The sequence below is a fragment of the Erinaceus europaeus genome, chromosome 3, assembly GCF_950295315.1.
Source record: "Erinaceus europaeus chromosome 3, mEriEur2.1, whole genome shotgun sequence".
In the NCBI taxonomy this organism is placed as follows: domain Eukaryota; kingdom Metazoa; phylum Chordata; class Mammalia; order Eulipotyphla; family Erinaceidae; genus Erinaceus; species Erinaceus europaeus.
Window position 1 is genome coordinate 89,237,554 of NC_080164.1, and position 27,325 is coordinate 89,264,878.

General features: G+C 38.6%; 1 protein-coding gene across 4 annotated transcripts in view; it reads left to right on the forward strand.

The window, feature by feature from the left end:
• ASB3 (ankyrin repeat and SOCS box containing 3) overlaps positions 1-27,325 on the forward strand; it is a 113,638-nt gene that overhangs the window by 16,818 nt on the left and 69,495 nt on the right. For all 4 annotated transcript variants that reach the window (XM_060187656.1, XM_007527947.3, XM_060187657.1 and 1 more), the window contains exons 2-3: positions 2,104-2,312; positions 9,695-9,853. In XM_060187656.1, coding sequence (XP_060043639.1) covers positions 2,117-2,312; positions 9,695-9,853 — 355 coding nt within the window. In that variant the 5' untranslated portion in view covers positions 2,104-2,116. The remainder of the gene's footprint in view (positions 1-2,103; positions 2,313-9,694; positions 9,854-27,325) is intronic.

Consider the following 27,325-nt stretch of genomic DNA (forward strand, 5'->3'; position numbering starts at 1 on the left):
TAAAAGAGTATCAAAAAACAGCCAGGTTCAAAGAGTGTTTGTTATTCGTTATCTTTTTTCTTCTTTTTTTGCTCCAGGGTTATTGCTGGGACTCAGTACAGGCACTGTGAATCCACTGCTCCTGGATTTTTTATTTTTTAAAATTGTTTTACCAGAACAGTGTTCAGTTCTGGTTTATGGTGGTGCGGGGGATTGAACCTGGGACTCTGAAGCTGCTGGCATAACCATTATGCTATCTACCCTCCGCCCTGTTATTCGTTATCTTAAGAAATCTGCAGGAGGGAGTCGGGCTATAGCACCGCGTGTTAAGCAAAGCGCAAGGACCGTCGTAAGGATCCCGTTCGGGCCCCCGGCTTCCCACCTGTAGGGGGGTCGCTTCCAAACAGTGAAGCAGGTCTGCAGGTGTCTATCTTTCTCTCCCCTTCTCTGTCTTCCCCTCCTCTCTCCATTTCTCTCTGTCCCATCCAACAGTGACAGCAACAATAATAACTACAACAATGAAAACAAGGGCAACAAAAGAGAATAAATAAATAATATTAAAAAAAGAGAAAGAAATCATCAGGAATAGATAGTTATAGAAATAACAGTCCATATCTGTGACCTTGGGAGAAGCAGTGCAGTTTCCAGTGGAGGAGATGGGGACACAGAACTCTGGTGGGGGGAAAGGTGTGGAATTATACCCCTGCTATCTTATAATTTTGTAAGTTAAGATTTAATGACTAATGAAATAATCAGCAAGAGACTGTTACAAAAAAGGACTTAGTTTAAGAATAAATAGATATTTTGATATTTTCTTCAAGTTGTACTTTATTTTTTATTTTTTATTTATTTATTCCCTTTTGTTGCCCTTGTTTTATTGTCGTAGTTATTATTGATGTCATTGTTGTTGGATAGGACAGAGAGAAATGGAGAGAGGAGGGGAAGACAGAGAGGGGGAGAGAAAGACAGACGCCTGCAGACCTGCTTCACCGCCTGTGAAGGGACCTGCCTGTAGGTGGGGAGCCGGGGGCTCGAACCGGGATCCTGACGCCGGTCCTTGAGCTTAGCGCCACCTGCGCTTAACCCGCTGCGCTACAGCCCGACTCCCTTCTAGTTGTACTTTTGTTTTTACCCTGGATGGTTAGTTTTCCTCTACCTGCAACTTGTTGGAAATACTTCGAAGATACAGAAAAGTTGTGTGTGGGGGGGAGAGTTTGGAGTGATACTAGCCACTGGGATCCAGTAACGAACATTTCCCCCCACAGATGCTTTACTTTTCTTAATAGATGCAAGTTCTGTCTGCCCTACTTAAAAAATATATATGTATGTGTATATTTTACCTGATACATATATATATATAATGTACCTGATATTGAATATATCTGATGCTGGTGAATGAAACAAGGCTGTACTTTATGGGCTGAGCTTTCTCCCACCCATATATATTTAAAATATATATATACATGTATGTATGTGTATATATATATACACACATATATATATATACTTTTAAATATAAAACACCTGAATTGAGGTGCATGTGTTGTTATGCCTTTAACCGCTAATTATAAGTGAATTACTAGAATTTACTTGTAAGAGTAAGGACAGTCTCACAATGTTATGATTACATTTAGGAAAATTAACAGCATGTTTCTATTTCAGATTCAAATTTGCTTTTCTCAAAGAAATGTCTTTGTGTGTGAATTACTTGAAGTGTACTAATCAGGGGATCCAGTTGAGGCTGAGCATTACAGATAGTTCAGTGGCCACACCTGCATGATAGAGTTTGTATTTGGCTAGATGATTCTTGCTCTTCCGTATATGGAGTTGCAGTGAATGTTTTTAGTAGGGTATAGACAGAAGTTGCTCAGATAGTATTTCAAGAGTAAGAATGCTTAAAACTTCCTCAATTTCTTTAATATGAACATTCCAAGGAATCCTAACTCATTCAGAACAGAGACTTCATGGATGAGGCTTTAGCTGAGGCTGTGGCATAACAGACAGGTTGCTCTTTATTAGCTGTCACGTGAGCTTTGCTGGACTAGCCCATTGCTTTCTGGCAAATGCCAGGAGTGCAGTGTTGTTTCGTTGACTATATTGTTTTTTTTCTGCCTTGTTTTGTAGACTCATCAAAAGAATGGATTTTACAGAAGCTTATTCTGATACGTGCTCCACTGTTGGACTTGCTGCCCGGGAAGGCAATGTTAAAGTCTTAAGAAAATTGCTCAAAAAGGGGCGTAGTATCGATGTTGCTGATAATAGGGGATGGATGCCAATTCATGAAGCAGCTTATCACAACGCTGTTGAGTGTTTACGGATGTTAATTCGTGCAGGTAAAGTAAATTCAGAGTGGGAAATTGGACATCAAAGTTGGATTAGTTGAAAAAAAAAATAATAATGCATGACTCATTTCCCTCCTCTTTTTTATTATTCATTTAACAATGGAAAAGCCTTCGCTAGTTGTGCTTCATGCCATTACCTACTTCTCTAAGCATAATCACTTCTAGTTCTTCTTATTTTGTCCCCAAGGATACACGACCATTACTCATGAATAGTACAGTTAACTATTACCTTTCATATATTGAGATGATGGAGCAGGGATATTGTGTCCCTCTGTGTTACCTGCTCTATTCACAATAGACAAAATATGGAACCCACCTAAAAACCTATTGGTAAGCAACTAGGTAAAGAAGTAAGTACTCAATAGAATACCAGTCTAATTTAGAAAGATGATGTTGTGTTGTTAGGCATCCAGTAAGTAACACTAGAGATGATTATGCTAAGTAAAATAAAGAGAGATAAAACATAACTGCTGAATGTTTTTATTTATCTATAGAATATAGATGACTCAAGCAAATTCTACCCATGTATCAACAACTGCATTGTAAATCATCATTTCTTAATAAAACAATAATAGTTAGGGAAAAGAATAAGACTTTAGAAAAAAAAAAGAATAAGACTTTAGAGTGGAATAGAAAAGCTCATATCTTTTTACTGTGCTTTCATCTTTTCTAAGTCAAACTAAGCTTCCCACTAGAAAAGCTGTGCTGTCAAATCACCACTATTGAATCTTTTCTACCCCAAAGCTGAAGTACCCTAGTTTTCCTCCTTCCTTTCTTCCTCCCTCCCTCCATCTCTTCCTTTCTTTTTCCTTTTTTTTTTTTTTTTTTTTTAAACCAGAGCACTGTTCAGCTTTGGCTTATGCTGGTGCAGGGATTGAACCTGGAACTTTGGAGCTTCAGGCACAAGAGTACGCTTGCATAACCATTATGTTATCTACCCTCTGCCCTAGTTTTCTTGAGTAGATTTGGAAATGTCTTGTTTATAGTACTTTAACCAAGTCACACACCTCTATCTTGCTGTAGCTAGCATTCTTTCTATGTTCCTTGAAAAAAAGTATTTTTTTTTTTTTGGGTCTAATGTGTTAACCACCACCTACATCTGCTATGTAGCAGCCATCCAACCTTCCTTCCTTCCTTCCTTCCTTCTTTCCTCCCTCCCTCCCTTTCTTTCTTTTTGCTTTACTTTATTTTTATTATATTTGATAGTACAAACAGTAATTGAGAAGGAAGGAGTAGATAGGGAGAGAGAAAGAGAGACACTTTGCAGCACTGCTTCACCACTTGTAAACTTGCCCCTGTAGGTGGGAACTGGGGGCTTAAACCTGGGACCTCGTGCATGGTAACATGTTTGCCACTGCCTGGCCCTCATGCCAACATTTCTTTCCCTCTCACATTTCAATTTCAGACAAGACCAAGTCTTGTCAGATCTGTATGTTTTTGGAATCTGTCATCTTCCTGGGTCTCTAGATTATAGTCCATCATCACCTCTCACTTGGGCTAGCTAATAATTTCTAAAATGTTCTCTCTACATGTCTTCTGTTCTTTCTTCAGACCAGTCTTTGTGTTATATACAGAATGATTTAATATTTTATTTATGTATTTATTTTGTATAAAACATGGTTTTAACATAAAGGGAATACAAGAGAACGTAACCTATGAGGATTCATCTGTAAATTATGTATTCAATGGAATACTGCTCTACAATTAAATAAGATGATGCTACCCTTTGGAGCAAAATGGATGGACCTGCAGGTGATTATACTCAGTGAAACCAGTAAAGAGCTAGAAGACATCTACTGAATGTTTTACTCACATATGGAATATGTGAAATAGATAATTGAAATTTATGAAATTAAACCCCCCAAAAACTAGTGAATCTAAAAAAAAAATTGAAGTTTAATCATGTAATAAACTTGTCAAAAAAAAAAAGATAGCTAAGCTATCTCTAAAATTTGTGAGAACTATAGTGTTTGTGAGCAGGGGAGCACATAACTTTCTTTGGTAGTGGAGACAGTAAGGAACTATACCCCTGTAATCTTATAATTCGCTAATAAAATTATATTAAAATGTAAAATACAGAAAAGAAAACACAAGTAGAACCTGAAATGGAATTGGCATATTGCACCCAAGTAAAAGACTCTGGGGTGGGTGGGTGGGGGGGGGAGAATACAGGTCCATGAAGGATGATAAATGACATAGTGGGGGTTGTATTGTTAAATGGGAAACTGGGGAATGTTATGCATGTACAAACTATTGTATTTACTGTAGAATGTAAAACATTAATTCCCCAATAAAGAAATAAATTAAAAAAAATGTAAAATACATAATAAAATAATAGAAAAAAGGTGTAATGAAGATGAGGTTAAAAGTTAAGCAATACTATGGAAGAGGAAAATACAGCCTTTTAAAATCAAGATTACCTCAAAACCAAACTTAAAAACATTAAAGTGTTTACTATTTTAATTTGAGAGAAGCAGACTTAAAATTTTTTTATTAGTGACTTAATAATGATCAACAAAATTGTAAGATAACAGGGGTAGAATCCACACAGTTCCCACCACCAGAGTTCTGTGTCCCATCCCCTCCATTGGAATCTTCCTGTTCTTTATCCCTCTGGAAGCATGGACCAAAGATCTTTATGGGGTACAGAAGGTGGAAGATCTGACTTCTGTGATTGCTTCTCCGCTGGACATAGGCATTGGCAGGTTGATCCATACCCTCAGCCTTTTTCTGTCTTTCCAGAGTGGGGTAGGGAAGAGAAGCAAACTTAAAGCAGCATGTCAAGTTGTCAAGTATAGTTCTTTTTTTTTTTAAAAAAAATATGTTTACATATACATAAAATAGGAGTCCATGATACATTCTCAAGGGGAAAAAAAAATGACCTACTTGGATTATATCTGAATGGTGTTCCAGCTGGACATCTATAAATACTGTCTTTCCTGTGTAACTATGTTTCCAGTCCATTTTTATTGTCTGAGTTAGTTGATTTGGCAAATATAGCCTGTTGGTTTAGTTCAAACATTTGATAGTCACTGGCTGTGTTTATTCACTCTTTTCCAAACAAAAGGAACAGTGCTATTGAAGTTGAGAGTAACACTGTCTAGCTCACACTAATATTTAAAAAAATTATTTTTCAGTTTCTTTAACTTTAGCAGTCTTTCCAATTACTTTGATTTCATATTTGCCTAGAATATACTAGCAAATAGGACAAATTCCCTGCCTTTACTAATATATTTGTGAGGGGGACACAGACAATGAATGTCTAAACAAGAAAGATAATTTCAAGAGGCAAAGAAGCGGAGAAAGTAAAATTTAGTAATGGTATGAGGACTAAGCATGCACTTACTGCATGCCTTGTCCAGCTATACATTCAGTTGACTTTACGCTTGTAGCTGATGGCCAGCCTTATAGAAGTGGTTATGCTGGGAGCTGGGCGGTAGCACAACGGTTAAGCACAAGGACCGGCTTAAAGATCCCGGTTTGAGCCCCTGGTTCCCCACCTTTAGGGGGTTCACTTCACAAGTGGTGAAGCATGTCTACAGGTGTCTATCTTTCCCTCTCCCTGTCTCCCCCTCCTCTCTCCATTTCTCTCTGTCCTATCCAACAACAACAATATCAGTAATAACTACATCAATAAAACAAGGGAAGCAAAAGGGAATAATAAGAAAAAAAGTGGTTATGCCACAATCACCAGCAAGTTCTATAAACCAGGCCTTTTTTCTTCCACAGGACCAGTTTAACATTAACCAGCAAGCACACTATTGAGTGAAGGACCAAATACGTGAAACTAAATGAGAGATCCTGACGCTCAGGAGATTTGGGCTGGGAAGAGGATCAGTAGTGCCTGAGTATTGCTTTGTAATACTCATTGCTCTAGATGCTTGGCTTATATTATATATTCAGAACTGTTAGAGTCATTGTTACCTCCATTTCATTGGTGGGCATAGGCTAAAGGACCAAGGCTCAGAGAAGTTGACTTATCCAAAGTTTCATTACAAACAAAAGTATTTGATTTGAACCCACTTAGTTTATACTCTAAAACCTTTGTTCTCCCCACGATACCAATTATTGTCAGAATAAATATTAGTATTCATTTAATTTTTTAAAAATAATTTATTTATTTATGAGAAAGATAGGAGGAGAGAAAGAACTAGACATCACTCTGGTACATCTGCTGCTGGGGATTGAACTCGGGACCTCATGCTTGAGAGTCTAATGCTTCATCCACTGCACCACCTCCTGGACCACTTTTTTTTTTTTTTTGCCTCCAGTGTTATTGCTGGGGCTCAGTGCCTGCACCACAAATCCACTGCTCCTGGAGGCTATTTTTCCCCCCTTTTGTTGCCCTTGTTGTTTAACATTGTTAATATTGTTGTTGTTATTAATGTTATTGTGGTTGGATAGGACAGAGAGAATTCAAGAGAGGAGGGGAAGACAGAGGGGGAGAGAAAGACACCTGCAGACCTGTTTCACTGCCTGTGAAGTGATGCCCCTGCAGGTGGGGAGCTGGGGTCTCAAACCGGGATCCCTATGCGGGTCCTTGTGCTTCACGCCCCGCCGGACCCATGGTATTCAGTTAATTTAAACTTCGGCTGGACTATACTACTCCATGTTACAACACTCAGTTGATCATGGAAATTCAGAATCTTCTTCCTTGTGTCATCAGGTATGGCTATGCAAAATTCAGAATTTCAGGTTCACAGTTCATTCATTCACATTACTATCTTATAACTTTATAGATGTGAAATGAAGTATATCTTACATGGCTTTTTGTTTTGGTTTTAGGGGATGAGGATTGGCAAGGGTAAATTAAATCCTCCAAATCATAGTACAGGAAGTTTGTCATTATTATTATTATTTTTTAATATTTATTTATTTTCCCTTTTTGTTGCCCTTTTTTTGTTGTTGTTGTAGGTATTATTGTTGTCGTTGTTGCTGGATAGGACAGAGAGAAATGGAGAGAGGAGGGGAAGACAGAGGATACCGAAAGATAGACACCTGCAGACCTGCTTCACTGCTTGTGAAGCGACTCCCCTGCAGGTGGGGAGCAGGGAATGTGAGCTGGGATCCTTATGCTGGTTCTTGCACTTTGAAATGCCACCTGTACTTAACCTGATGCACTACCACCGGACTTCCTGTCATTATTTCTTAAGTCTCATGTTATAGAGTTTACTTGTCTACTTATATATGATAGGGACTTCACTGTTTTAGGCCACCTTTCTAGATGACTGGCTAGCTAGCTGCATAGATATCATACCTCTGATGTTTCTCCCAGTGCCTTAGGGGTGCAGTGGGGGGGGGTTTAGCATTATTTACATAATTTAAATGGTACCTGAGTTATGAGGATTTTTTTCATTACAAACGCCAGAAAGCTTTAAGTAAATTAACTCATAAGTTCCTTATCTCCCTCTCTGTATATGCTCATATATACATGCCACTGTTTGATTTCCATGCATTTTATTTACGTTTTTTGGGGGGAAAGACAATTTTTTTAATATTTATTTATTCCCTTTTGTTGCCCTTGTTGTTTTATTATTGTAGTTGTTGTTAATCTCGTTGTTGTTGGATAGGACAGAGAGAAATGGAGAGAGGAGGGGAAAACGAAGAAGGAGAGAGAAAGATAGACACCTGCAGTCCTGTTTCACCGCCTGTGAAGCGACTCCCCTGCAGGTGGGGACCCGGGGGCTCGAATCAGGATCCTTACACTGGTCCTTGTGCTTAGCGCCACCTGCGCTTAATCCTCTGTGCTACTGCCCAATTCCCGGAAAGACAGTCTTTATTAACTAATAGGTGGTAGTTTTAGTTTAGAAAAGAAATACTTTTTTTTTTTTAAAAAGGAATATTTTAATTTGCCTTATTCTTCGGCAACAGGAAATAATGTTAGCAACGAGACCCATTTCCTTCATGAAAATTTAGAAATAAATATTCACATTTATTAACATTTCAGTAACTTTTACCTAAGTGAAATTTGGTGCTGTGTCTTTTTTTTTTCCTTTTTTTTTCTATTTTTTTAAAAATTTTTTATTTATAAAAAGGAAACATTGACAAAACCATAGGATAAGAGGGGTACAACTTCTGTGTCTTCTTTTTAAAAATTATGTTTATTAGATAGAGACAGCCAGATATCAAGAGAGTAGGGGGAAAATAGAGATGGAGAGAGAGACACCTGTAGCACTGCTTCACTACTTGCAAAACTCTTCTCCCTGCAGGTGGGGGCCAGCGACTCAAACCTGAGACCTTGGTCATTTTAACATGTATGTTCTACCAGGTGCAGTAGCACCTGGACTTGCTGTGTCTTCCTTTTTTTTTTTTTTTGTCTTGACCACCCAGCAATCAAAAATTAAAGAGAAAGTGAGAGGCGGAGGGTAGATAGCATAATGGTTATGCAAAAAGACTCTCATGCCTGGGGCTCCAAAGTCCTAGGTTCAATGCCCTGAACCAACATAAGTCAGAGTTGAGCAGTGCTCTGGTTAAAAAAAAGAGAGAGAGTGAGAGAGAGAGAAAGTGAGTAGGTGAGCAGAATGTTGTTTTTATTTTTATTTTTATTTATAAAAAGGAAACACTGACAAAACCATAGATGATAAGAGGGGTACAACTCCACACAATTCCCACCATCAGAACTCCATACCTATCCCCTCCCCTGATAGCTTTCCTATTCTTTATCCCTCTGGGAGTATGGACCCAGGGTCATTATGGGGTGCAGAAGGTGGAGGGTCTGGCTTCTGTAATTGCTTCCCCACTGAACATGGTTATTGACAGATCGATCCATACTCCCAGCCTTCTCTTTCCCTAGTGGGGCAGGGGCCTGGGGAGGCAGGGCTCCAGGACACATTGGTGGGGTAATCTGCTCAGGGAAAGAATTGCATCATGGTAGCATCTGGAACCTGGTGGCTGAAAAGAGTTAACATATAAAGCCAAACAAATTGTTGACTAATCATGAACCTAAAGGCTGAAATATTGCAAATGAAGATTTGGGGTCTCCATTTTGAAGATAGCTAGTAGGCCTATTTTAGGTATATTCCAAAGGGCCCATGACTTTACTAGTTTTTTCCTGAGCCTGAAATCTGATATGCAGGTGGATCCAAGTTATTGTCTAGGGAGATGATGTCATGACCGGAAAAAGGGCTGGGAAGCTGGATCAGGGTAGACAGTAGCTCCCAAATATGAGAATGTGTGTTTTAAGAATATTGGGAGAGCTGTCACACTGTAACTCCTGTAGAATTTTTTCTTAATTTTCTACAGTTTTAAACTGTAAGATTCCCTACTTTTAAATCCTTTATATTTTAATGTCTTACTAAACTTACTGGAATCTTTCTTTTTCAGGTCTTAATTGAGAAGTGATATATTTTAGCTGATTTTTTTTAATTCCATAGATTCTTCTGAAAACTACATTAAGACAAAGACTTTTGAGGGCTTCTGTGCATTACATCTTGCTGCGAGTCAAGGCCATTGGAAGATTGTACAAATTCTTTTAGAAGCTGGTGCAGATCCCAACATAACTACTTCAGAGGAAACCACACCACTGTTTTTAGGTGAAGTATTCTGTTTGTAATACAGACACATTTGTTTGTGTTTTTTACAGAAACAAATTCTTATCTCTTTACCTGCCAGCTACTGTGCTCATAGTATGTTCTTTGGTAGTAACATGAATCTTTTAGAGATTTCTTTTTTCTCTCTTATTTATTAACCATTTTAATAGGGATTTGTTGGGGTCTCATTGTGGTTTTAATTCTCATTTTACCTGGTTACTAGTGATGTTGAACATCTCTTCATGTTATCATTTCCTGTCTTTTTTCCTCATCAATTGTTCAGACATTTTTTTAATATTTATCTATTCCCTTTTGTTGTCCTTGTTTTATTGTTGTAGTTATTATTGTTGTTGTCATTGTTGGATAGGACAGAGAGAAATGGAGAGAGATGGGGGAATACAAAGGGGGAGAGAAATACATCTGCAGACCTGCTTCACCACTTGTGAAGCGACTCCCTGCAGGTGGGGAGCCAGGGCTTGAACCCGGATCCTTATGCCGCTCCTTGCGCTTTGCACCACCTGCACTTAACCCATTGCACTACAGCCCGACTCCCCAGACATTTTGTTTTAAATAGTTTGACTTAGGGAAAGGAATACAAAAGGATTCCTAAGTACTGGCTTATTGGAAAAGTAATGCCACATTTTTGCAGAGAAAAATACACTATGACTTTTCCAACGACCCAGTAGTTTTAATTTAACTTTTGTGAATTTGCTATGCTTGATTTGTTACTTTATATGTATTTATCCATATATTATTTTTCTGAATTCGTCTGGACTATATTATAAATGTTATACCTCTTCACTTACAAATAATTCAATCTGAACTTCCTAAAGCTTTTATGTCACTACCATGTGATCATCAAATCAGGAATTAATGTAAGCACAATACTGTTGATGCTATCCTGAGTGCACTCATAGGGTGCCAGACATCGAACTCAAGGCCTTACATATGTTCAGACTTTTTCTATTGAACCATCTTCAGGCTTTGGAGGCCCTGTGTGGTATTAATTCTAGGGGAGATCACTTTTTAAATAGGTTCCCCCCCCGTTTAGATCCACATTTAAACTACTTTGCACAGTCTACAGAACTGCTTAGTGAACCTTTATTGAGATTCAGATGTGTACAATCTCTGTTCTAGTTGTTATTTTTGATAAACCCACCATATGGAAAAGTGAGCAAAGTGAAAGTTATTTATAAAAGAGAAAGTTATTCAATGAGGGAAAAGCAAGTCCCCCTGGGATGACAGTAAAATACTCTTTGTAGTGTTTGGTATTAATAGTAACAATTTCATTTATTGAGCTGAGAGTATATACCATGCCTTGTATCAGTTTTTTTTTAACATAAATTAACATGTTCATTACTTTGACTCTAGAAGACAGAGTAGAACTTTTACTTATACAAATGAGGAATCTACAAACACTGGGTTGAAGATGAGAGTTATTTTTCCATGTTTATCCTTCTACTGTGTATTGGTTAGAATAGCAGTTTCTGAATCAATCCAACCAGCTGGTAATTGAACTCCTTGACGAAAGGGTTCCTGACTACATTGGTTTGGGAAATAACTATTAACTAGATTCCCCATTGTAGAAAATCAAAAACACTAGCTAAAATAAAAGCTCAATGTGGCTACCCGGTACCCTTCCTTTGTCTTCCTGATTGTAGTCTTTTTTCCATTCTTTGAGAGGAGAGAGGGAGAGACAGAGAGAAGTGTAGTATCACAGCAGTACATGGATGTGGCCTGTGGTGCTCCTTGTGCTACTAGGGCTCAAACCCAGGACCTCATTCATGCACAGCAAGATGTGTGTTCTACCAAATGAGCCATCTTTCAGGTCCTGGGGTTGGCCATTTTATTTGTTTTCTTCCATGTCTATTGACTGGTTTTGTCACTGGAAATAATATCCCACCGGGAGTAGGGATTTTGTTTATCTTGTTCACTGTTCTATCTCCTACACCCAGGCCAGTGCCTGGAATATGATAGGCATTTTGCAAATTTTGTTGTTGTTAGCTGAAAGCCTTTAATTTTTTAAAATTTACTTTTATTAGTGATTTAATAATACTTACAAAAATAATAAGATTATAGTTCCACACTACACCCACCACAACAGTTCTGTTCCTTTCCCATCTGTGGAATTCAATTCCAAATTCTTTTCTGAAACTTTGGGATATGTTTCTTCCTCCCTTGTATGTTTGTAGTACTTGTTTGATAGCCCATTAACACCTGTAGTGATGTGTAGAGATGATAGAGAATGAATTTATCATACCAGAGGGTCAAGGGATAGAAAATGAGCACAAAACTGGAAACTTTTTACCAAGTGACTGCAAAAGTCTTTAACACCAATGAAGTGTTCATGGTTGAACTTAAGGCTAATATCTTGTGTTGCTGGAAAAGCCATTATTATGGGAGTCAGGCAGTAGTGCAGCGGGTTAAGTGCAGGTGGCACAAAGCATAAGGATCCCGCTTCAAGGCCCTGGCTCCCCACATGCAGGGAAGTCGCTTTACAGGTGGTGAAGCAGGTCTGCAGATGTCTGTCTTTCTCCCCCTCTCTGTCTTCCCCTCCTCTTTCCATTTCTCTCTGTCCTATCCAACAAAGATGACATCAATAACAATAATAATAACTACAACAATAAGACAAGGGCAACAAAAATAAATAAATAAATAAATATTTAAAAAATAAAAGTCATTATTATTATTATTATTATTATTTAACCAGAGCACTGCTCAGCTGTGGCATATGGGGCTGTGGGGGATTGAACCTGGGACTTCAGAGCCTCAGGAATGAGAGTCTCTTTGCATAACCATTGTGCTGTCTATTCTTGCTCTCATGATTTTTTTAAAAAATGACTTCCCAGGTGGATGGTAGCTAGCATAATGGTGATGCAAACAGACTCTCATGTCTGAGGCTCCAAAATCCCAGTTTCAGTCCCCCGTACCACCATAAGCTGAACAGTGCACTGGCTTAAAAAAAAAAAAGAGATTTCCTGTGTAAAAATGCATCATGACTTTCCTGGCAACCCAAGAGAATTTGAAAATCTGTAGTTTACAATGCAAACATATTCTTTGCAAAGAATTCATCAAAGTTTTAATACAAATGAGCTTCAGAAGGGACCTCTAGTTTGGTAGCAGTGAGAATCAAAATAAGAAGACTACAAGAAAGGAGATACTCAGGAAGATTTCCATCTTTCTATATGAAAGGTGTCCTTTAGAACATACTTTTGTTGACATTATCTCAACGAAAAGTTTACCCCATGTTTTTTTCACCTTTGCCTTCTTTCCCTTGCATTGTATATGTAAAAACAGGAAGTAGTCTAAGGATAGATCTGTAAACCTGATTTGGAACAAAGAATATTCTTATTCATAAGTGTAATAGTGAAAACTCAATGAATTATGTAAGTAAATGTGTATTTCTCTCCCCCCCCTCCCAATTTTACTGCTTTATTCTTCTTTAAATGATAGGAACAAGTTGTATGACCTTTGACCTATTTGATAGGACAGAGAGAAATTGAGAGGAGAGAAGGAGATAGACACTTGCAGATTTGTTTCACCAGTGGTGAAGCTTCCCTTTTGTAACGTTATTATTATTATTTTTATTTTTTGTCTCCAGGGTTATCACTGGGGCTCAGTGCCTGCACTATGAATCCACAGCTCTTGGAGGCTGTTTTTCCCTTTTTTGTTGTTGTTGTTGATAATGCCCTTGTTGTTATTGTTGCCATTACTGTTGTTAGATAGGACAGAGAGAAATCCAGCGGGGTGAGAGAAAGATAGACACCTGTAGACCTGCTTCACCACTTGTGAAGCAACCCCCCCCTCCACTGCAGGTGGGGAGCCCGGGACTCGAACCCTTGCACTTTGCTCCATGTAACCTTAACCTACTGCACTACCGCCAGCCCCGCAGCTTCCCTCTTGTAAGCGAGGAGTGGGGGCTTGAACCTGGGCTCTTGTGCATGGTCATGTGTTCACTTAATGTGTTCACTTAATGTGTTCACTGGGTGTGCCATCAACTAGACCTAATATGTGTTCTTTTTTATTTTGTTACATATAACAGTGATAAATTGGAGGCTCAAATCCAACATGATATGAATTCATAGAACAATTTTTATGGAAACTGCATAGCTGCAGTCTTGCCTTTTGATAGATTACTTTTCATTTTCCAGTCTTCTGAGTCTCTGCTTATTTTGTGTAACCTTCAGTGTTGAACACAGCAGTAGTGTTTAATAAGAACAGAGTATTTGATAAAGTATTTTGTAAGGCTGCCTATTTCAATATTTAACTGTAAATGTGTCATACTTGTTTTTTTTTTTTTTTTTTTTTGCTCCTGTGGCATATCCTTTAACTCTAACTAACTTTGCTCGTATTTTCCAAAGCTGAGCAGATCACCACTAGTACTTTCAGCCATCAGTGATAATTCATGGGGCAGTTTTTTGAGGCATTAGGATTTTTGAGATTTAGCATTTAGGTATACAGTGTATACCACATTAGTTATTTTGAGATTTTCTTCAAAGAAATGATGGATATCTTCTTCAAAGACTATGACATAAGCATTCTCACCAAAGGACATGCTCTTGGAAACATGGGTTTGAATTTTTTCCACTTTCTTCCTCACTCTGGTACCCAGGATTGACCTCCATTTAGACCTTTAGTGTGTTTCTGATACAGAATTTGACTATCTGGATCCTAGTTTTAGTAAAGATATAGTTTGTGTTTTTAAGAATTTCTTGGCTGCTTTTGTGTTAATTGCTTTCAGGTGTTTCTAGAAAGAACAAAGGAAAATGTACATGCCACAATATTATAATAGTACATATTGATTTTTAACACTAAACAAATTCTTGGTTTCAGTATTTTCTAATATGTGGTGAAAATAGACCTTGATAAGTTTTTCTCTATGTCACTCCCTATACACTGCAATCTCTGCTTTCTTCCAGTACCAGAGATAGTACTGTAAACGGGGAATCGGTTAACAAAAGCCACAGTACAAAGGACTCAGGAAAACAAGAGTTTTTTGGCACTGACGCAGAATCAGCCCACACTACAAGTTCTGGGCCCTGAATTTTATGGAGCTTCTCTTTTATACCATAATAGCACACAAAGAAAGGTGGGGTAATTATTAACAATTTTAGGATATGTGCAGATCATGAAAGGGTATATAAGCCATGGTGGGAGGGGGCATAGTAACATGTTTTTCTTGTCTCTAACTAGCCTTTGTAGTCTTTCTTCTATCTGAATTGCCCATGACATGTAAAGAGAAGGGTACTAACCACCCACAAAAGCGTTACTTGAAAGCACATAGGCCAAAATTGGACTGAGTATAGAGGTCCTTTATGTTAAGAAAGATCTTACCAGGTGAAAAGTGGGAGATTGGCTCCTCAGGAGATTGTCAACAGCAATAGCCTGAGCAGCATGGCTTGGCACATCAGCAAAGATAGCAGTCATTCAGTTGTGACCAACAAGAAATACAAGTCTCAGTGATACCAGGGCTAAGAGAAATCAGAACTTTAACCAAATTAGGAGCTTACTTATATTTTATAACCTAAAGGCTAGAATTAATTATACAGTTTTAGAATATCCTAATTAATAAACAGATGTATCAATATTTAAAACACTGACAGGAGAAAATGATTATAGTATCTTAAGTATTATAATTTTAACATTCTTAATAATTTAAGCCCAATATTAGAACTTAGCCAGTATATATGTTTAAAATATCAAGTATTTGGACTAAATAATTTATACTTAAAAATAATTTATAAAAAATATATAAAAAAATAATTTATACTTGGGGGTCGGGCGGTGGCGCAGTGGGTTAAGTGCATGCAGCGCAAAGCGCAAGGACCAGCGTAAGGATCCCGGTTTGAGCCCCCGGCTCCCCACCTGCAGGGGAGTCGCTTCACAGGCGGTGAAGCAGGTCTGCAGGTGTCTATCTTTCTCTCCTCCTGTCTTCCCCTCCTTTCTCCATTTCTCTCTGTCCTATCCAACAACGAACAACATCAACAATGGCAATAATAATAACCACAACGAGGCTGCAACAACAAGGGCAACAAAAGGGGGAAAAAATGGCCTCCAGGAGCAGTGGATTCATGGTGCAGGCACCGAGCCTAGCAATAATCCTGGAGAAAAAAAAAATTTATACTTAATATCAAGTCAGTTAAGAGTAGCATTATTTTATAAAGAGGTAATTAGAGAGGAGAACTAGAAGTTGGTTTGATATGACATAATATTGACTGTAAAAACTTCTAGAAATTGGGCGGGCATAGATAATGGTTATGCAAAGAGACCCTTATTCCTGAGTTTCTAAAGTCCCCAGGTTCAATCCTCACAACATAAGCCAGAGCTGAATGGTGCTCTGGTTAAAAACAGACAGACAGACAAACAAACAAACAAACAAAATAACCCTTTTAGAAATTAAGAAGAATTTACTGCCAAAATTTTATTTCAGCACATCACCCACTACAAACTTTTTATTACAGGCTTTATTTATTTTGTCTACTTATTAACATTTTCTCTTCATTTTGTATTCAATTTCTCATGTACTTACATTCTTTTACTTTCTTAGTCAAAAATATATTCTGTACTTTTTTTTTTATAACACCCATGGTAATCACTATGACTAAATCAAGCCAGATCATCTAGCAGATTGTATTAAAATGTACATCTTAATTTTGTTAATATTTATTTTCCCTTTTGTTGCCCTTTTTTTAATTATTGCTGTTAATGATGTCGTTGTCATTGGATAGGATAGAGAGAAATGGAGAGAGGAGGGGAAGACAGAGAGGGGAAGAGAAAGATAGACACCTGCAGACCTGCTTCAATGCCTGTGAAGCGACTCCCCTGCAAGTGGGGAGCCGGGGGTTAGAACTGGGATACTTAACACTGGCCCTTGCGCTTTGTGCCACATGCGCTTAGCCTGCCGTGCTACCGCCTGACTCCCAATTTTTTTTTTTCTTTTTTTTGATCAGAGCACTGCAGAGCTCTGGTATGAGGTGGGTGAGGGGGGAAGGGAACTGAACCTGGGACTTTGGAGCCTCAGGCATGAGAGTCTCTTTCATAACCATTATATCTACCCTTGCCCTTAAAACGTGCATTTAAAACTTTGATCTGGTTATCTTAAAAGTCAGAAGTTAAAACTCCCAAAAGGGTTTATAGTGAATCTTACACTGTCGAGTTCCTGGGGGGGAACGAACCAGCCTGGCTCCCACTTCTCTGCCCTATTGGACACCAGGAGACAGATGGAGAACAGGGAATCATGTGCCAGCAGAGCCAGGAGTGAGCTTGCTGAGGGGTCTCTCAGCATATAGTGGTGGCGGATGATACAACAAACCTCCTTAGGGTACCATGGTGGAGAACAGAACCTTTTATTGTCGCAGTCACAAGTTTATAAAGGGATATCTGTGCAGGGGAAGTAACCAAGCTGGCCAATGAGACCAATATCTCCTTATAAAGGAAGAGAGAGCAAGGCATTGAGAAGGTATGGATGGTGATGCAGGAATGGGGAAATAGGAATTTAAAGGAGGCAAAGCCCACCAGAGGGAGAAGGAGTGGGTGATGCTACGAGGATGATAGGAAGGTTGGAATTCCCTCGCGTACCCTGGCTGTATCTCGCTTGACCACAAGGCTGCTATGCCAAGGAGAGTCTGATAGATGAGCTTGGGGGGGGGATCAACCATTCATGCTCAAACACACATCAGACCCACATTACACAATTGTCAAAATGTTGAAACTAACTTGATTAAAAAAATTCTTGCATATAGTATAATGCAAATATAGTTTACACATTTAATTTGTCTCATTTTTCTCACATTCAAGACAAGTGCTTCAATAATTTCCCAGTTTTGATGTGAATCTGCATTTGTTACTGCTACTTCCTCTGCTTTCAAACACCATCCCACTTGATATACAATTACACCCAGGGAAATGTGGACTATGCCCCTATGATCTTATAATCTTTCCAACCAGTATTAAAATGTAAAAAACCAATAAGGTAGCAATCAGCAATTCCAGGAAGCCTTGATGGAACCCTTTAACTTTATACCATTTTAAAAATACCTTTTTCTTAGACTAAATAATTATTTTTTCCCAATGAAGATATGACAACTATCAAATCTTTTATCAGAATAAAAACACATGTACATTTAAGATTTAACCTCTAATTTCTGAGTCTTAATTTATAAAGATAAACCCTTCCCAGTGGGGGAGAAGTGGTAAGTGGAAGAAGATAAGAAGGCTCTGAACTCCAGCTTCATCAGAGAGAGGAGGAAAAAGGGAGGAACATTTGGATGTAGTAATAGTGTCATGTGTGGCTTGGAGGGGAAGAGAGAACTGTACCTTTGCTGGGGCTCACATGGGGTGGCTCTAGCCAGGAGGTAAGATTACCATTTCTCCCTCTTTGGCTCTAAAGGGCTCAAAGATCTAGATAAGAGACATCGGGGAGCATTCTGGTACAAACACTCGTTTTTGGGAGATGGGTTTGGGCTAATGTAGAAAGTTAAACAAAGAACAAAAATGTCAGAATTCACAGGTTTCTTAGAGGTCAGCTTGCCCCCTATGGTAGGGGGTTGGTATGACAAGAGTTGATGTGATACATAAAGGTCAAAACAATTAAGTTTTCTGATGCAGTCATTTAATTATCAAAAGGTATTTGAGAGAAGAATAGGGGTTAAACCAGCAAGGTGAGATGGAGAAGGAAGAACAAGGCTTGATGCAAATTAGTGACATCAAAAGGCACTAGGAAATAAGATTTGGGGCTTTTCATTGTGTTAGGAGTGTGTGACAGGATGTGTTCTTCCTTTGTGATCAGAAGGTGAAGTGTACGTGTGAACTTTTGAGTGAAAGAACCTTAAAGCAGGCAACCATTTGGCTGACAGCAGGGGGAACTAAGGACTGGCATAAGGATCCTGGTTCGAGCCCCTGGCTTCCCACTTGCAGGGGGCTTGCTTCACAAATAGTGAAGCAGGTCTGCAAGTGTCTACCTTTCTCTCCTCCTCTCTGCCTTCCTCACCTCTCTCTGTTTTTTTCTGTCCTTTCCAACAACAACAACAGCAACAATATCAACAACAAGGGCAAAAGAAATGGGAAAAATAGCCTCCAGGAACAGTGGATTCATAGTGTAGGCACCAAGCCCCAGCAAAAACCCTGGATGCAAAAACAAACAAACAAAAAAAATCCCAACCAACCAAACAAAAGCATATAAAGCAGAACAAATTGTTTAATAACCAGGAACCTAAAGGTAAGAATATAGCAGATGAGATTTGGAGTTTCCATGTTGGGAGAAGCTAGGAAGTCTTATTTTAAGTATATTCCAAGGGGTCCATGACTTTGCTAATTTTTGCCTGAGCCCCACAGCTAAATGACTGCACTTTACAGCATTAACTTCCTGAATTAAAAAAACAATGCAAGCTGTGAAGCACTAGATGGATTTTGGGAAATGCTAATGGCTTACAACCTGCAGTTTGACGGGAAAAAAAAAACCCTAAATAATTAGACTTGCTTATTATTCTCTTTAGATAGTTTTTATTATTGAAAGTAAATTATGTACAATAACTTGAAATTGTATATTTTCCTCTTTAGTTTGTCATTGAGAAGTTAGTAGGATAGTAATTGTGACTGGAATAATACATAATCATCTTTGATAAAGTTTTTCTGCTGAAGGTCAAACTTAATCTAAGTGGTAGCTGAATATAGAGCTATCTGTGCTTATTATAACATGTTGATTAAATGGTATGTGGGAAGTCAGATATGTCTCTCTGTCCCTATCTCTCTCCTCTCAATTTTTCTCTGTACTATCAAGTAATGAAATAAAAAAGAAAATCAGATTGAGACTTTTTTTTAGGTTTTGTAGGGAATTATAAAATCATTGGGGATATATGGGTTAAATATTAACTGTTACAATAATCCTGTTTTATGTGTTTGCATAACATTTGTTCCTTAATTATACTTATGAGATAAAAATACTGTTTTACAAATAATGGTTTTATGTTGAAATCACAATATTTCCATACTTTAAATTGAGGTACTATTTTATAATTCTACAGTTCTGACATTACCAACAAATGCAGTTACAGGAAACAATGTATTTTAAAATTTCATGAGAGTGTTGTACATTTAGAACACAGCTATAGAATGTTGTTTTAAGTCAGGTAGCAGCTTTCACACTTTAAGAATCTTCAAAGTATAAGTATGAACTGCTCCCTTTTTATTCAAAGCTTATAAGATTCTATGAGTGCCATTACATTGCCTATACTTTAAAATGCTGTTCATAGTAAAATACACCTTGCCTTTTCCTTCCTTCCTTCCTTCCTCCCTCCCTCCCTCCCTCCCTCCCTCCCTCTCTCCCTCTCTCTCTCTCTCTCTCTCTTTCTTTCTTTCTTTCTTTCCTTCTTCCTTCCTTCCTTCCTTCCTCTATCTTTTTTTTTTTTTTTTTTCTCTCCAGGGTATCGCTTGGGCTCATTACTAGCATTACAAATCCACTGCTCCTGGTGGCCATTTTTTAGTTTTTTTTTTTTTGGATAGGACAGGGAGATTGAGAGAAGAAGGGAAGATAGGAAGAAAGATACCTATAGATCTGCTTCACCACTTGTGAAGCGACTCCCTCCCCCCCCCACACACAGGTGGGGAGCCGGGGGCTTGAATCAGGATTCTTGAGCATGTCCTTGTGCTTCCTACTATGTGCGCTTAAGCTGTTGCACCACCAGTTGGCCCCCTCTGCCTTTCCTTTCAATTATCTTTATCTATTTGATAAGAGACAGCCAGAAATCGAGAGGAAGGGGAATATATAGTGAGAAAGAGACAGAGACACACCTGCAGCCCTGCTTCACCACTTGTGAAGCTTTCCCCCTGCAGATGGGGACCAGGGGTTTGAACCCAGGTCCTTGCACACTGTAATGTGTGTGTTCAGCTGGGTGCACCACCATCTGGCCCCCCAACTTTCTTTCTTAATGACTCAATGGGTTAAAGCTTTATATGTCTTGTAACTTGTTTTCATTTCCTTCAAGCTAATTCCGTTGAGGTGAACTCAGATTTTGCACAGGCTAGGACTTAGGTTTAAGTGTTCTGGAATTTTATTTTTGAAATGCTGCCTGTTGGTAAAATAATGGGCCAATTTTTCTATTAAATTGAAGGCAGAAGAGCTTGGCTGGTGGTTTACTCAGTCAAGCACACATGCTGCAGTCTGCAAGGACTTGGGTTTAAGACCCTCTGCTTTACCTGCACCTGCAGGTAAAGTAGTGAAGGAGTGGTTTTTCAAGTAGTGAAGGAGTGGTGCAGGGATCTCTCTTTCCTTATTGATTTGTCTCTATTCAATAAATAAAAAAATAAAAATTAATGTTAAAAAACATGGTATAAATTAAAGGCATTGATGGCAAAACATGCTGAAAAGGCCAAGTATGAACTTTTTCTTCTCATGCACATGTTGACTGAGAAAGCAAACTGGTGGAGTGCAATTTATTCAGGGGTTCACAGTTGCAATAGGGAAGCCACAGACCCAAGAAGCACTGGGCTGTGTGTAGTCCCCTAGCTCTAGGACTGCCTTTGGGGCAAAAGGTGGGGTTGGTCCCACTTTCAGTTCTGCTATTTCCTACTGAGTTTTTATTTTTTTATAGTATCATTAATTTTTTTCTTTATTGGGGATTAATGGTTTACAGTCAACAGTATGTACTGTAATTTTATTATGTATTTACCTAAAAATGTTTTAACTCTGATTAAACCTACCATTTATTTTAATTTATTTTACAAAATTACATGTCAACAGGGGTTTAAATCCACATCATTCCCACCACCAGAGTTCTGAATCTTCAGTCTCCCCACTGCCAGCCACCACAGTTCCCCCAAGGTTGTAGGCATGGGCCAACCATCATCTCTATAACTCTCTGTCTACGTTTATACATAATTGCCCCCATTTTTCTTCCTGACCCAATCCTCTCTTCCCCTCTAGGCCACTCATGACAACTTAACTGTCTCCATATGTCCTCCTTTTCCTTTGCTCGGTGCTATGGAGCTGTATCTCAGAGCCCTCTTTATCTTCTTCTTATCATTTCTCCCCAGCTGGGAGTATGGATCAAGGTTGTTTTTGGGGTGCAGCAGGTAGGAGTTCTGGCTTCAGTAACTGCTTCTCCACTAGACAGGGGCAAAACAGGTATTTTGACACATAGACAATCACAGCCACCTTAACCTCTGTATAAAGTTGTTTTCATTTATTTAATGTTTACATGCTGTCTACAATGCCCAGCAGCTTTGATGTCTTTATAAGCTTTGACAATGGCTTTTTTGTCTAGGGAGCCATCTGATGGCCATCTTTACATCAAGAGAGGCACAGTCTATCTTTACAGAGTAAATATTACATCACCATTCTCTGAGAAACCTTTAAAATTTTTTCACTATACATCTTAATGGAATTTGTTTACTCTGTGTCCACTCATGACCCACCCATGGTCAGTGTTGCATACTCAAACAGGACTTGCTTCATCCATCTCCGGGCTATGTCCCTCTCTGGGTTTTTTAAATGCCTCTTAGCTTGGGTCGGTGCATATAAACCCCACATGCAGATCAATAGAGCTGTATCTATTTTAAAAAATAGGTATCTACTGACACCATCATCAGTCTTATGAGGTCACCATGCAACTGTGTATTGGGACTCAGCACTTGCTTCTCAGCTGGGCTGCATTTCATTCATACCATTATGCACACGCGCACATTTCTGGACACGTACTCTACCTATCCTCTGCCCTCAAATAATCTTATACCAGTAAGGTTAAGATTTCATCTCTGACTGCAGAGATTACTCAGGCAACTTGTGTGGGAGCTGATTAGAGCCAGAGACGACCCGAACTGCCCCTCTATTCAACACTTTAATTTTTGTTTTGTTTTGGGATAAACTGAGGAATAAAAATATGTAATATATTAACAACTATTGGGGAAACACAAAAATTCCTTGTCATTTCAGGAACTTCTTTCCTAGTGCCACAAGATGTCAGTGTAACCACAGAACTAGAAAAACACTGCCTTGAATAAATGGCTTATACTTTATGTTTTTGCTTCATGAATGAAGTAGGCAGAATTTTAACTAATCAGGTGCACAATGGAAAGATTATTGTTGAATTAGAGAAAAAAATGAAGTGCATACTGGAGAATAGAGTATATGCAAAACTTAATTAAATGTGGATGGAATTATAATAATATGTAAATCAGATGTACTAATAAAATATGGGTCATCTATGGGACTCAGGAATTGTTTATGTGGGTCAGGTAGGTAGCACATCTGTTGTGTGCTGCACTTTCATACCTAAGACTTGTGAAATCCTAGTACCACTGCAAGCCAAAACAGAGGAGTACCCTGTTTTTTCTCTTTCTTATTTGCACGCATCCTAAAATAAAGTTTAAAAAATTGTAAATATCCTGCTATTTTGTAGTATTGTCATCAGAACTCAAAGACATTGTGTTGAGTGAGACAAGCCTTAAAGAGAAAGCCAATACCAAATGATCTCACAAACAGGTGGAACTTAAGAATAAAGAACAGTAAGGAAAAACATAAGGTGACACTTGGACTGGGTATGGTGTATTGCACCAAAACAAAGGACCCTAGGGAAGGAGGGAGATGGATGGGATGAAGGAACATTGGGGTCCTGTTGCGTCTCCTAGATACCAATCAAGGGAAGATGAGAGGTTGTGTCTATGTGTTCAGTAATATACTGTAAAACCCCATAAAATTAAACATTATAAAAAGATGGAAAAAGAAAAATAAATTGTTAATCTGCTCTTAAACTCGAACAAGCAGACAGTCTTTAAAAACTCCCTAGCTTTAAACAACCTCCCTAGCTGTGATGTTTCTCAGTAGAGCTACTGTCTCCATCTGAGCCTATAAACGAATGAGTATAGTTCTTTTTTTAATTTTTTATTATTTTTTAAAATATTCCCTTTTGTTGACCTTGTTGTTTTATTGTTGTAGTTATTATTGTTGTCGTCGTTGTTGGGTAGGACAGAGAAATGGAGAGAGGAGGGGAAGACAGAGGGGGAGAGAAAGATAGACACCTGCAGACCTGCTTCACTGCCAGTGAAGCGACTCCCCTGCAGGTGGGGTGCCCGGGGCTGGAACCGGGATCCTTCCGCCAATCCTTGTGCTTTGCATGCACCACATGCGCTAAATCCGCTGCGCTACCGCCCGACTCCCAAATGAGTATATTTCTAACTCATAGATCTGACTCTTATTTTGGTACAGACTTGGCTATGACAGTTCGCTAGAAAAAGAAGTAAATTGGACATTTTTCTCCCAAGAGAGCATTCAATAAGATAGTGACATTCTTTAAAGAGATTTCTTTCTTTTAAAAAAATATTTATTGATTTATTTTCCCTTTTGTTGTCCTTGTTTTATCATTGTTGGGGTTATTATTATTGCCGTTATTGATACCACTGTTGTTGGATAGGACAGAGAGAAATCAAGAGAGGAGGGAAAGACAGAGGGGGAGAGAAACAGATACCTGCAGACCTACTTTACCACTTGTGAGGCGACACCCCCCCCTCGTGGGGAGCTGGAGGCTTGAACCAGGATCCTTACACTGGTCCTTGTGCTTCATGCCATGTGTGGTTAACTGCTGAACTACCTGCCCAACCCCCGATAATGACATTTTTTTTACTTTTTTTTTTTTTTTTGTCTGGTTAGGGAGATGACTCAGCAGTAGAGCATAGGATCTGAAGAATGAGGTTCTGAATTTAATCACTGGCACCACACATACCTGTATGTTGCTCTGGTTCTCTTTGTAGCCCTAGTAGGTACATAATTGTTAAATAACCCTGATAGCAATAAAAATTTGTTTCTAAGGACATATTTTCACAGATTGCTTATTTCTTCTTCTTATTTAGGAAATGGGAAACCTTGCTTCCTCAACATATAAACTGTCTCCTCAGAAATTATTGAGGAAGAGACTTTTTTCAGTCAATCTACTTTTCGTAGACTTCTGCCTCCAGAGGTTTCTGCAATTCCATAACCTGACCAGTGGTGGGAGTGGTGGTGTTCCTACCCAGAGATCTGGTCTTTCCTATCTACTGTGTTAGTTGCAGTCTTATTGCCAATTCCCATTTGTTTGAAGGGAACAAAGCCTTTCTCCCATCTCTTTATGTACCCTTGACTCTTTGAACTCTGCCTTTTAAGGTGGAGTGCTTTATTTCAACCTTATTCTACATCCTCAGGCTCTGTAGTCTCTAGTGGATGCCATTTGTAATACCAGATACTATGATGATTCTTTGTTTTTTCTCTCTGAGAATCCTCAGCATTTTCTTAGTTTCTTTTTTTTTTCTTTTTATTAATTTTTTAAAAAAATTTTAAAATTTTTATTTATTTATTTTGAATAGAGACAGAGAGAAATTGTGAGAGGAGGGGGAAAATAGTATGGGAGAGAGACAGAGAGACACCTGCAGACCTGCTTCACCACTCATGAAGCTTCCCCCTGCAGGTGGGGACCAGGGCCTTGAACCCAGATCCTTGCGCATTGTAATGTGTGTGCTTAATCAGGTGCGCCACCGCCTGGCCTTACTTTCCTAGTTTCTAGAGTCACTCATTTTGTTTTTCTCTTTGAATACTTACCCAAGTCATAGGAACCAAAACTAAAGATGTGGCTCCCTCTCCCCCACTGTTGGCATGTTTCATGGAGATAATAGATCTGCTTAGTGTTCTAAACTCTAGATCAGTGTTCATCAATAGAACTTGGAAATTTCCATATCTGTACTGTTTAGTAGGAGAATGACTGACCCTGAATAACTCTTGAGCACTTCAGATGTGACTCTCTAAATCTTTATTTTTCAGAAAATCTGGAGCACTGCCCAGCTCTAATTTATGGTGGTGCTGAGAATTAAACTGGGAACTCAGAGCTTTAGACATCAAAGTCTTTTGCATAAACCACTATACTAACTTCTCTGGCCCTCCAATTTTAATTAATTTAAATAGCTAAGTGCCATCAGTGGCTTTTCTATTGGAGAGTTTTGCTCCGTCTACAGAATGAGTAGTATCTTTTCATACATACTTAATTGAGCACTATTTTTCTTCCATCTTTGAAACATCTTTTTTCTTCTCTGCATGCAGCCTAGGCACTTCTTAATATCTAGAAAAGAGAGAGCAAAGAAACACTGACTCGACAGTCAACTTTGCATATGAACAGTGTGGTAGAAGTTACTACTAATTGTCTTCATTATCTTTAATTGATTAAATGATCGTTTGGATTCTATACTCTTTATTGGATTTAGTTCCTGCTATCAAGGGATTATCATCTAATTGGGGATATTATAATAAACAGAATTCAAGGCAAAATGTAGTAAGTACTATAAAAGGCACAAAGTGTTAATGAATTTTAGTTCTGTCCTAACTACTGTTATTACTCCTATAGACCGATTTACTTTGTTAAGCCCGTTTCACCACTCGCAAAGCTTTCCCCCTGCAGGTGGGGACTGGGAGCTCAAACCTGGGTCCTTGTGCATTGTAACATGTGCGCTCAACCAAGTGTATCACCACTTGGCCCCTGGGTCTACCGCCTTTATAAGTCACTTTTTTTTCCCTGGCACCTTGTAAAATATTTTCTTTGTCTTTGACTTTTGATAGTTTCATAATGATGTGTCTGTTTGGGTTTAGGAATTTGGGAGTTCTCTCAGCTTCTGAACATCTGTATTCTTTTTAAAAAATATTTATTTATTTCCTTTTTGTTGCCCTTGTCTCCATTGTTGTAGTTATTATTGTTGTTGATGTTGTCGTTGTTGGATAGGACATAGAGAAATGGAGAGAGGAGGGGAAGACAGAGGGGGAGAGAAAGACAGACACCTGCAGACCTGCTTCACCGCTTGTGAAGCTACTCCCCTGTAGGTGGGGAGCCAGGGGCTCGAACCTGGATTCTTAGGCTGGTACTTGCACTTTGCGCCACGTGCGCTTAACCCGCTGTGCTACCGCCCGACCCCCGAACATCTATTTTCTTATCACAGATTTTGAAAATTTCTGCTATTTCTTTGAATATGGTGTCTGTTCACTTCTCTCTCTTCTCCTTCTGAGACCCTTGTAATTATTGAGTAGTATCTTTTCATACATACTTAATTGAGCACTATTTTTCTTCCATTTTTGAAACATCTTTTTTCTTCTCTGCATGCAGCCTAGTCACTTCTTAATATATAGAAAAGAGAGAGCAAAGAAACACTGACTTGACAGTCAACTTTGCATATGAACAGTGTGGTAAAGGTTGTTTTTCTGTCTCTTGAAGAGTTTCTGCTTAAAAAAAATTAAATCCTTTTTTTCTCCTATTTTGAATTCAGTTTGTCTTCTATTTCTGATATTCTCTTTTCTTTGAGGGTAAGTCTTCCTTGGAATTCTATTTGATACTGGAATGCATTCAAAGTGACCTTTTTAATTTTTATTTATTTATTTTTAAATCTTTATTTATTGGATAGACAGCCAGAAATTGAGAGGGAAAGGGGTGATAGACAGGGAGAGAGACAGAGAAGACAGAGAGACACCTGCAG